Source organism: Chelonia mydas, chromosome 28, assembly GCF_015237465.2.
Source record: "Chelonia mydas isolate rCheMyd1 chromosome 28, rCheMyd1.pri.v2, whole genome shotgun sequence".
NCBI classification, from domain to species: domain Eukaryota; kingdom Metazoa; phylum Chordata; order Testudines; family Cheloniidae; genus Chelonia; species Chelonia mydas.
Genome location: NC_051268.2, coordinates 603230 through 613796, shown reverse-complemented (window position 1 = coordinate 613796; position 10567 = coordinate 603230). Strand labels below are relative to the sequence as shown.

At 58.5% G+C, this 10567-nt stretch overlaps 1 protein-coding gene and 1 long non-coding RNA gene across 2 annotated transcripts; both read left to right on the top strand.

The window, feature by feature from the left end:
• Positions 1 to 2879: 2879 nt before the first annotated feature.
• LOC122463932 (mucin-3B-like) lies at positions 2880 to 5675 on the top strand. The gene is made up of 5 exons (XM_043537069.1): positions 2880 to 2883; positions 3769 to 3954; positions 4321 to 4439; positions 4546 to 4604; positions 5498 to 5675. Exons 1-5 carry the CDS (start codon positions 2880 to 2882, stop codon positions 5673 to 5675), a joined length of 546 nt encoding a protein of 181 aa, XP_043393004.1.
• Positions 5676 to 6083: 408 nt separating this feature from the next.
• Positions 6084 to 7269, top strand: LOC122463936. The gene is made up of 3 exons (XR_006287707.1): positions 6084 to 6146; positions 6271 to 6436; positions 7081 to 7269. It is a non-coding gene; the product is annotated as an uncharacterized LOC122463936 (long non-coding RNA).
• Positions 7270 to 10567: the final 3298 nt, after the last annotated feature.

Genomic DNA, 10567 nt, shown 5'->3' with positions numbered 1-10567 from the left:
CACGGCCTCCAGCGAGACCTCCACTGCTCCCAGCGACACCACCACGGCCTCCGGCGAGACCTCCACTGCTCCCGCCGACACCACCACGGCCTCCGGTGAGACCTCCACTGCTCCCGCCGTCACCACCACGGCCTCCAGCGAGACCTCCACTGCTCCCAGCGACACCACCACGGCCTCCAGCGAGACCTCCACTGCTCCTGCCGTCACCACCACAGACTCCAGCGAGACCTCCACTGCTCCCGCCGTCACCACCATGGCCTCCGGAGACACCACCACTGCTCCCGCCGTCACCACCACGGCCTCCGGCGAGACCTCCACTGCTCCCGGCGACACCACCATGGCCTCCGGCGAGACCTCCACTGCTCCCGGCGATACCACCACGGCCTCCGGCGAGACCTCCACTGCTCCCAGCGACACCACCACGGCCTCCGGCGAGACCTCCACTGCTCCCGCCGTCACCACCACGGCCTCCGGCGAGACCTCCACTGCTCCCGCCGTCACCACCATGGCCTCCGGAGACACCACCACTGCTCCCGCCGTCACCACCACGGCCTCCAGCGAGACCTCCACTGCTCCTGCCGTCACCACCACAGACTCCAGCGAGACCTCCACTGCTCCCGCCGTCACCACCATGGCCTCCGGAGACACCACCACTGCTCCCGCCGTCACCACCACGGCCTCCAGCGAGACCTCCACTGCTCCCAGCGACACCACCACGGCCTCCGGCGAGACCTCCACTGCTCCCGCCGACACCACCACGGCCTCCGGTGAGACCTCCACTGCTCCCGCCGTCACCACCACGGCCTCCAGCGAGACCTCCACTGCTCCCAGCGACACCACCACGGCCTCCAGCGAGACCTCCACTGCTCCTGCCGTCACCACCACAGACTCCAGCGAGACCTCCACTGCTCCCGCCGTCACCACCATGGCCTCCGGCGAGACCTCCACTGCTCCCGCCGTCACCACCACGGCCTCCGGCGAGACCTCCACTGCTCCCGGCGACACCACCACGGCCTCCGGCGAGACCTCTACTGCTCCCGGCGACACCACCACGGCCTCCGCCGAGACCTCCACTGCTCCCGCCGACACCACCACGGCCTCCGCCGAGACCTCCACTGCTCCCGCCGACACCACCACGGCCTCCGCCGAGACCTCCACTGCTCCCGCCGACACCACCACGGCCTCCGGCGAGACCTCCACTGCTCCCGCCGACACCACCACGGCCTCCGCCGAGACCTCCACTGCTCCCGCCGACACCACCACGGCCTCCGGCGAGACCTCCACTGCTCCCGCCGTCACCACCACGGCCTCCGGCGAGACCTCCACTGCTCCCGGCGACACCACCACGGCCTCCGGCGAGACCTCCACTGCTCCCGGCGACACCACCACGGCCTCCGGCGAGACCTCCACTGCTTCCGCCGACACCACCACGGCCTCCGGCGAGACCTCCACTGCTCCCGGCGACACCACCACGGCCTCCGGCGAGACCTCCACTGCTCCCGGCGACACCACCACGGCCTCCGGCGAGACCTCCACTGCTCCCGCCGTCACCACCACGGCCTCCGGCGAGACCTCCACTGCTCCCAGCGACACCACCACGGCCTCCGGCGAGACCTCCACTGCTCCCGCCGTCACCACCACGGCCTCCGGCGAGACCTCCACTGCTCCCGCCGACACCACCACGGCCTCCGGCGAGACCTCCACTGCCGCCGGCGACACCACCACGGCCTCTGGCGAGACCTCCACTGCTCCCGGTGACACCACCACAGCCTCCGGCGAGACCTCCACTGCTCCCGCCGTCACCACCACGGCCTCCGGAGACACCACCACTGCTCCCGCCGTCACCACCACGGCCTCCGGCGAGACCTCCACTGCTCCCAGCGACACCACCACGGCCTCCGGAGACACTTCCACTGCTCCCGCTGTCACCACCATGGCCTCCGGAGACACTTCCACTGCTCCCACCGACACCACCACGGCCTCCGGCGAGACCTCCACTGCTCCAGCTACCTCCACGCAGACCACCACTCCCAAGCCATCCATCTCTGCACCTGCACCAGCAGGTGAGTTGCCCAGTATTCTGTGATCTCACTCTCAATATCCGGGTGTAGTGGTTGCCATGGTCACATGTTTTTCTGGTATCTTATGTGCCTGGAGGGTGACGTGCTGTGGAATCAGCATCTTCCCTGCTGCATCTTCCTCACCAAACCAGTGTATTTGTGTCTAACCATATGGCATGTCTCTCCTGTGTTACTTTTGTGCTGATGCCCACCAGAGCCCAGCCTGAGTCAGAGAGGGGATGGTGAGGTCAGTCGGTGGAAAAGCTGTCTCACAATGTGGGAGGTTAATATCAATGCTGGGTGGATAAATGAATAGATAGAGATGGTGTGTCTGGGGATGGATGGATGGTAGATGGCTAGATAGATATAGGCCTGTGTGTGTGGATGGATGGAGAGATAAATAGGTGTTTCTGGATGGGGATGAATAGTTAGAATGAGGGTATGTCTGCAGATGGGTGAATGGGTAGAGAAGTGTTGAGGGATGGATGGATGGGTGGATGGAGATGGATAGATGGGTGTGTCTTGGCATGGACGGGTGTCTTGCTATGGACGAATGGATGGAAGGTGTGTCTTGGGATGGACAGATGGATGGAAGGGTGAATGGATGGATGGATAGGTTGGTGTGTCTGGGGATGGATGGGTGGATGGATGGGTGGATGGGTGTGTCTGGGGATGGATAGATGGGTGTGATTTGGATGGAATGATGGATAGGTGGGTGTGTTTGGGGATGGATTGGTGGACGGATGGGTGGGTGAGTCTGGGGATGGGTGGGTGTGCCTGGGGATGGATGGGTGTTTCGGGGGATGGAACAATGGATGGATGGGTGCGTGTGGCTGGAGATGGATGAATGGTGGGGTGTTGTGTCTGCGGATGGATGGATGGATGGGTGTGTCTGGGGATGTGTGTGTGGATATTTTCTGGGGATGAATGGACAGATGGATGAAAAGTTGGTAGACTGATTTCTGAGATGTCCCTGGCACCACTGTCCATGACAGCTTATTAGCTTCTATGGCACCCACAGTAATTTTCGAAAGACTCCTTTCTAACATGGTAACCTGCTGACAATCATGCACTCATGGGAAACCAGGAAGAGATGCCAATCACCAAGTGCTTGCAGGCAGGGCATTTATTAACCCTCCCAAGAGGAACGAATGGATGCCCCAGAGCACCTCTCTGGCTGCAGCGATGCTCCCGGCGGGTGCCCGTAGAATCCAGCTGGACCATGCAACAGGGCCAGCAATGAGACAGCAGGGCTATTCCCCAGGCCAACAGAGTGAATGGGGGAATCTGCTTCCCTGGGCCCAAAGGAGAGACATGGGTGGGGGCTGCACCAGATGTTAGGGAAGAATCTCCCCCAGTCACCCCAGTATTGAACCCAGTAGCTTGCCCGGGGTAGTTCGGTCCAATGGCCGATCCCCCGTGTTGTTAAATATCTGTGCTGTATTTCCCATTGGAGCATGTCCGGCTCCAACGTCCAGCCTTTGGTTCCTCTGCCTTCCTCTGCTGAATTCAAGAGCCCTTTAGGAAGGAATTTAGACCCCATGATCCACTCATTGCAAGTCACTAGGACGTAGGCGCCGACGTCATGCAGGCGCTTCTGAACCTTTGGCTCAGCACCAGCGTCCCTGCCAGCAGATGGTGACAGTGCCCGGTGCCGTCTGCCTGAACGTCTGAGTCCCGGTGGGCGTGGATGGGTGCGGGTTTTTAGTGTGTGGGGGGCAACACTGTGCGTGTGTGTTGGGGGCTGGGTTCGGAGACCCACCTCACACTCAGGGATCTCTTCCAGTTGATTGCCTGAACGGGGGAACCTATGATGGCAAGAAATGTATCTGCAAGAGTGAATTCAATGGGCCGCAGTGTGAGTTTGCCGAGGATGTTATACCCACCAACGTGAGTAAGTGCAGCCTTTTCCTTTTGGGGTGACGTGCACCCCAGGGACTGAATGCCTGGCTCTGGGTGGGCTCTCCACAGGGAGATCTCAAAGAGCTTTTCCCAAGGCAGGTTGCTCACCTTGTGCCTAGGCTCCAGTCGGGGGAGCAAGGAACAGGAAGGGGACAATGCGGGGTGTAGTACTGTTCATCTTCTATTCACTGACCCCTACAGGGGAAAGGCCTAGGATCAGTGGGCGGCTGTGGGTGGGTCGGGTGGTCCTCAGGCTGCAACGTGGGGTTAGAAAGGAAGTGTTGGTGCTGGTGGGGGGCTGGGACGGGTTATGGCGTTAGATGCGTGATAACTGTCAGGGTTTCCGTGGCTGTTTCAGGTACATTCCAGGCTGAGGTGGAAGTTCAAGTGAAGGTCACCAACAAGAACTTCACGGAGGAGCTGAACAATAAATCCTCTCCAGTTTATATGGAATTCGAGGAGCAATTCAAAAAGCAGGTGAGGCCCAGGGGCCGGGAAATAGTTATTCTGTCCTCTTACTGCTGCTGTTGGTTCCTCTTGCCCGGTTTATGCAGGAATGTGGGGGGATTTTTTTGCCTTGCAGATGGATATGGTCTACAAGAGCATGACTGGGTACAAAGGCATTGTCATCCTGTCGCTGAGGTGAGTGCCTGCCCAGAAACTAAGCTGCCCTCACTGCCCCACTCCCAGACTGCACCGCTGTTCGCTACGTGCCGGATGCTCAGAAGGAGCAAGGCACCCAGTTTTGGCACCTCTGCAGCTCGGCTCTGAGGCAACAAGAGCATGAGTGGTGGAGGGGCTGGACCCTGCACCTCCTGCTCTGGCGCAGCGGCTGGTCTGCTGTGGGTAAACACGAACACGACCCCTCCGTAAATGCCCTCTCGGCCCTCATCCTCCAGAGAAACCTACCCTGTGACAGGCCGGGGAGTGTCAGTTCCCGAGGCTGCCAGACCCCGAAACCCATGGGCTGGGCAGAGCTGCCGCATTCCTGGCTAGTTGCAGGAATGTGTGACCCACGGACCTTCCTTTGGCCCGTGGCTGTCAGGGTGTTAACATGCAAGATGGGTTAACTCTGTCTGCTGCTCAGTCCGTTCTTCTGTGTGTTAGGCGGGACACCCCCAGAGGAGGGTGCTGCACCCCAGATAAAGCCGGGCTCCTCCAGCAGCATCTCTGTACAGAGGGCTCTGAATTGCACGGCCGAGCCAGGCGCCCCTGCCAGCCCTGAAGCAGACACTACCTGTCTGGGAGCAGAGGGTCAGCATCCTCCTGGCTAGCTGAGGCAGCTCCCTGTCGAGTGCGTGGGCTCTTGTGAGTCACACGAGCGGCTAACCTGTTGCTCTCCCCTTTGGTCTATGGGCGACTAACTCAGGGTTGAGAATTGAAGTGCTTGGAAGACAACCCAGGAGCCCAGGCTCCCAGCCCCCCTTGCTGTAACCTACCAGACCCCACTCCCCTCCCAGAGCCAGGGATAGAACCCAGGAATCCTGGCTCCCAGCCCCCCACTCTAACCACCAGCTCCTGGCTTTGCCCCCCAGGCAAGGCAGTATTGTGGTTGACCACACCGTGATCATCGAGGCCCCCCTGAGCAACAACCTCGACACCACCTTGGCATCCATCACCAAGCAGGTGGTGAAGCAGCTGGAGGACATCAACACAACAACAGGTAACTGCACAGGTAGGCGGTGGGGGTTTGGCCCCTACCATGTGGGGTGAGAGAAGCGACCCTGAGCACCTCACTCTGGTGGTCACTGGCTCCAGTGCTGCTGGCGGGGGGGCATGGGAGCAGGGCGCGGTTCCCAGCCTCGCATACGGCGCCCCAGGGCAGCGGGGAGGTGATGGGGCAGGAAGGGGCAGACCTGTGTCTGCCCCCCCGGGCCATATTCAGACAGTCAAGGGCCCCCTCACTGTGACCCCATTGCATGGCCTGGGTCACCTCCTCGCCCCTCTCAGCCTGGGTGAAGGTCTGGACAGGGCTCAGCACTATGGGGAGAACTGATCTCGGTCTCGGGGGGCCCGATCTCTGCTGGGCTCTCAGCCTGCTGTGGCGCTGTAGACCCTACTAACGACTAGCTGATGATTGCTAACGAGTGACGAATGCCTGGTTGCCTCTGTCTCTAGGCACGTTCTGCTTGACGGCTCCACCCAACGTGGTCAAAAACGCCATTACGAATTTTTCGGCGGCAGGTGAGTGACCCAAACTTCTAACGATGCGTGGCTGCCCCATTAGCCCCCAGCCTGCCCCTGCCCATGGCTCTGGGGTGGGCTGACCGCACTCAGCCTCCCGCTGACCCTTCTCTTCACCCGTCAGATATCTGCAAGCAGATCGTCCCCCAGGACTTGGCCCAGTACTACTACCCCCACATCACTGAGAAGGGCACCCTGTGCTGCCTCACCAGGTGCTCCCAGGACCTGCCAGATTTCCTGAACTGCAACTACGGGCAGTGCCAGCTGACGAGCTCTGGGCCCCAGTGCACGTGAGTCTGCCCAGCCTAGGGTGTGAAGGATGCCAAGTATGCCCGGGGGGAGCCCGGCCACCAACTTGGTTTGCCTGGCTTCCTCAGAGCTTGCTCTAGATGGGCTGCCCTGTCTTGGGGCCCTTCAGCACCTATACCCTGACTCTGACCCTAATCCTAACTCCTAAACCAGACCCTAACCCCCCCAAACCCCTCACTCTAAACCCCTCACTCTAACCCTAAACTCAACCCTCACCCTCACCCAACCACTTAACTCTTAACCCTCACCCTAAACCCTAACCCTACCCCTTAATTCTTTACCTTAACTCAACCCCTAAATCCTTAACCATAACCCTTACCCCACCCCATAACTCTTAACCTTAACCCTACCCCTTAACCATCACCCTAAACACTAACTCTTAACCCATAACCATAACCCTAACCCTGAGCCTGGAGAGGGGCAGGGAGCAACAGGGAAGGGGCTGGCAATGGGGACATGGGGACCCCAGGGAAGGGAGCTGGGGAAAGGGATGGAGGAGCTGAGGGGAAGGCAGCTGGGCTGAGGGGGGAGCCAAGGGAAGGGTCAGCTTGTGGGGACAGGGGACCACAGTGAAGGGCCGGTCTGGGGTGTGTGCTGTACTCACCCCCCACGTCTCTCCCCACAGCTGTGCCAACAAGGATGTGTTCTGGTACCCAGATGATCGCTGCCAAACCCGTGTCAGTAAGGTGGGCGTGGGCATAGCTGTTCCCCTGGTCGTCCTGTTCATCGCTGGCATCATCCTAGTCACCTTCCTGGCCAGAGCCAGGTGTTGGAGGCTCTTAGCCTGGTTAAGGGGCCAGGTGCACACAAGGTGGGAGAGAGCAGGGGGGGCTGGGAGACAGGACTCCTGGGTTCTCTCCCTGGCTCTGGGAGGGGTGTGGGGGCTGGTGGGTCACAGCAGGGGGGCTGGGAGCCAGGAGGGGCCAGAGGAGGGCAGGGAAGGATCCTCAATCTTTCTGTTGGGGTGTCTCCAAGGGGTGCAGTCTCTGGCGGGCAGGTGCCAGTGTGTCTCTGCCCCGGGACACTCACGGGGTTGGCCGGTGCTTTCCCCCACAGACTGCAAAGCTCTGCTGAGCAGCCGGAGGATTATGAAGAGGAAGTGAGCATCTCTGGGGGTTTCATCATCAAGTACGAAGGAGCCTCATACAACGGTAAGAGCCAGTCACCCCAGCCCGGTGAGCCGGACCCTCTGGCCATGGGCAATGCCCCAGTGGGGCTGGTGAGGCCTGGGGCAACGCTGAGACCGGTGCAGCTCATGGCAGGTGTGTGAGGGGACAATGCTGAGACTGGTGCAGCTAGTGGCAGGTGTGGGGTGGGAGAGGGCGACACTGAGACCGGTGCAGCTTGAGTCAGGTGTGGGGGGTGTGATGCTGGGGCAGCCCCCTCGGCCTCCCCCTTTCTGACTCTGGTTCCCTTCTGGATCCACAGGGAGTGGCAGCAGAGGGACTTTCAGCCCTCAGCTCTCGGCTGTGGACCCTGCCATCGAGGTAGGTGCCCCGGGCCACTCCCCGTCCCTGGCTTTGCACCAGGCCTGGGGGATGCTGCCATCAAACAGCCACTGGGTGGCACCACTTCTCCCCCACCCGGCATCCTGGGAGAGGAGCAAGTGGGGGTGGTGGGGGGAGGGGAGGTGCCTGGGAGGAGGTATGGGGTTGGGGGAGGGAAGGTGCCCAGTGTGGGTGTGGAGGGGGGCTATGGGGGCTGGGGGAGGGGAGGTGTCTGATGTGGAGGGAAGGGGTACAGGGGACCGGGGGAGGGAAGGTGCCTGATGTGGGGGAGGGGGCTGGAGGAGGGGAGTCTCTTGGGAGCCAATATCTGCTCCTTGACCTCACGGCCCCTCTTTCCCCTGCCCAGATGCACATCCGGAGGCCGAAGCTCGTGAGCAACCCCTGACCTAGTGGCGGTCCCCCCGAGGTGGTGTGGGGGGGGCCTGCTCGGGGCACTGTGAATAGCCCAGGCCCAGTCCAGACACCAGGCCTCATGGAGCTAGAGCCCCCACCCCCGGGGAAGGGGGAAGAATCGCTTGGTAGAGTGGCTGATGGAGACGGAGAGGGAAGGAGCCCGTATGTGTGTCAGGCCTCATCCTCCCCTTTTCTTCCACTGTCCCCAGTGTAAATCTGGCATAACCCACTGACGCCGGTGTCATTACCTCCACATGAAGGAAAAGTTCATGCACCTTGGGGGGCACTTCGGACCCCTCCCCGCCCTGCCCACTCCATTTAGTGCAATAGGCTATTTGGGCGCACCAGCCACGCCATGTCTACAAAGCACTTTAACCCAAACCTGCTCAAATGGGCCCCCTCTGCAATAAATTATTAACCTTTTTCATGTTGGTGGTGCTTTTATTTGTACCAGTAGCTGCAGCAGTAGCAGAAGCTAAGGCCATCCTGGGATACATAAATGGGGGAACATCGAATAGGGCAGAGAGGTGATTTTTGTGATACTCTGTACCTTGGGGGAACCACCCAGCTCCCTCGTGTTCATCCTTGTACAATGATTGTGTGGTATCCAGTGCAAAGTTTCTCATGTAGGATGTCTTCGGAGGGCTTCTGATGCACTGAGCCTTGTTGTTATAGTAATCGTTGTTTCAGTAATGTTATAGGTTATAATTTCATGTATATATTGTTATGAGGCTGAAAATGTGTCCTCTTGGCTTAAAAGAAGCCCAGGCAAAAACTCTCCAAGAGCAGAGTGGCAGTTCACACCTCCTCGGGGCAGGTATGGGACAAACCCAGCCCAGTCTCACAGGAACAAAGGACGCTGGCCTAGGCAACAACAAAGGATCTGTTGGACTCTGGAGTGAGTCAGCCCCCTTCCTTTGGTCAGCTTGACACAGCGAAGAGGTAATGCTCACCTGACTCTGAAGGGGGGGCAAAGCCAAGAGGGAAGAAAGGACATGATAAAAGGGAGAGATGTTTTCCATGCTCTTCCTCTGTCTTCCACCTCCATCTACAGTCACTACATCAAGCGACTGAAGAGCTGATCAAAGTAGAGAGCCTGGCTGAAAGCAACCAGCCAGCCTGTGGTGAGAAGCATCTAAGTTTGTAAGGGCCATGAAAGTGTTAAGATCAGCTTAGAATGCGTTTTGCTTTTATTTCATTTGACCAAATCTAACTTGTTATGCTTTGATTTATAATCACTTAAAATTTATCTTTGTAGTTAATAAATCTGTTTGTTTATTCGACCTGAAGCAATGCGTTTGGTTTGAAGTGTGTCAGAGATTTCCCTTGGGATAACGAGCCTGGTATATCTAACTTTCTCTGTTAAATTGATGAACTCATATAAGTTTGCAGCGTCCAGCGGGCATAACTGGACACTGCAAGACGGAGGTTCCTAGGGTTGTGTCTAGGACTGGGGGTATTGACTAGTGTCAATTCGGTTGCACAATCCAAGCAGCAGCTTACATGCCAGAGGCTGTGCATGAATAGCCCATGAGTGGGGGTTCTCACAGCAGAGCAGGGTAAGGCTGGCTCCCAGAGTCAGGGAATGACCTAGCAGATCACAGGTCCAGATAACACCAGAGGGGAAAGTCACAATTTTACCTCTGTATTTGGTCTGGGTGCAATCGTGCCTGGAATCCAGTGCCCAGTTCTGGTGCACACAGTTCCAGCCGGATGATGATTAAATCAGAGAGGGGTCAGAGGAGAGCCATGAGGATTAAAAAACCTGTCTTTGAGTGAGAGACTCCAGGAACTCAATTAGCTTAATGAAGAGCAGGTGTAAGGATGGCGTGATCCCAGTCTGTAAGTACCGACATGGGGAGCAAATATTTAACAACCATCCCTTCAGTCGAGCAGAGGCAGGTCTAACCAGGTCCAAGGGTTGGAAGCTGAAGGTAGACAAATTCAGCCTGGAAATAAGGAGTTATATTTTCATGATGAGAGGCATTAACTACTGGCCCCAGGGTGATGGTATTGGATTCTCCTCCAGTGACCATTTTGAAATGGAGATGGGCTGTGTTGCTCACAGCTTTGACCTAAAAAAAGGAGGAGTCTGGTGGCACCTTCAAGAGTAACAGATTTATTTGGGCATAAGCTTTTGTGGGTAAAAAACCCCACTTCTTCAGATGCATGGAGTGAAAATTACAGCTGCAGGCATTATTACACATGAAG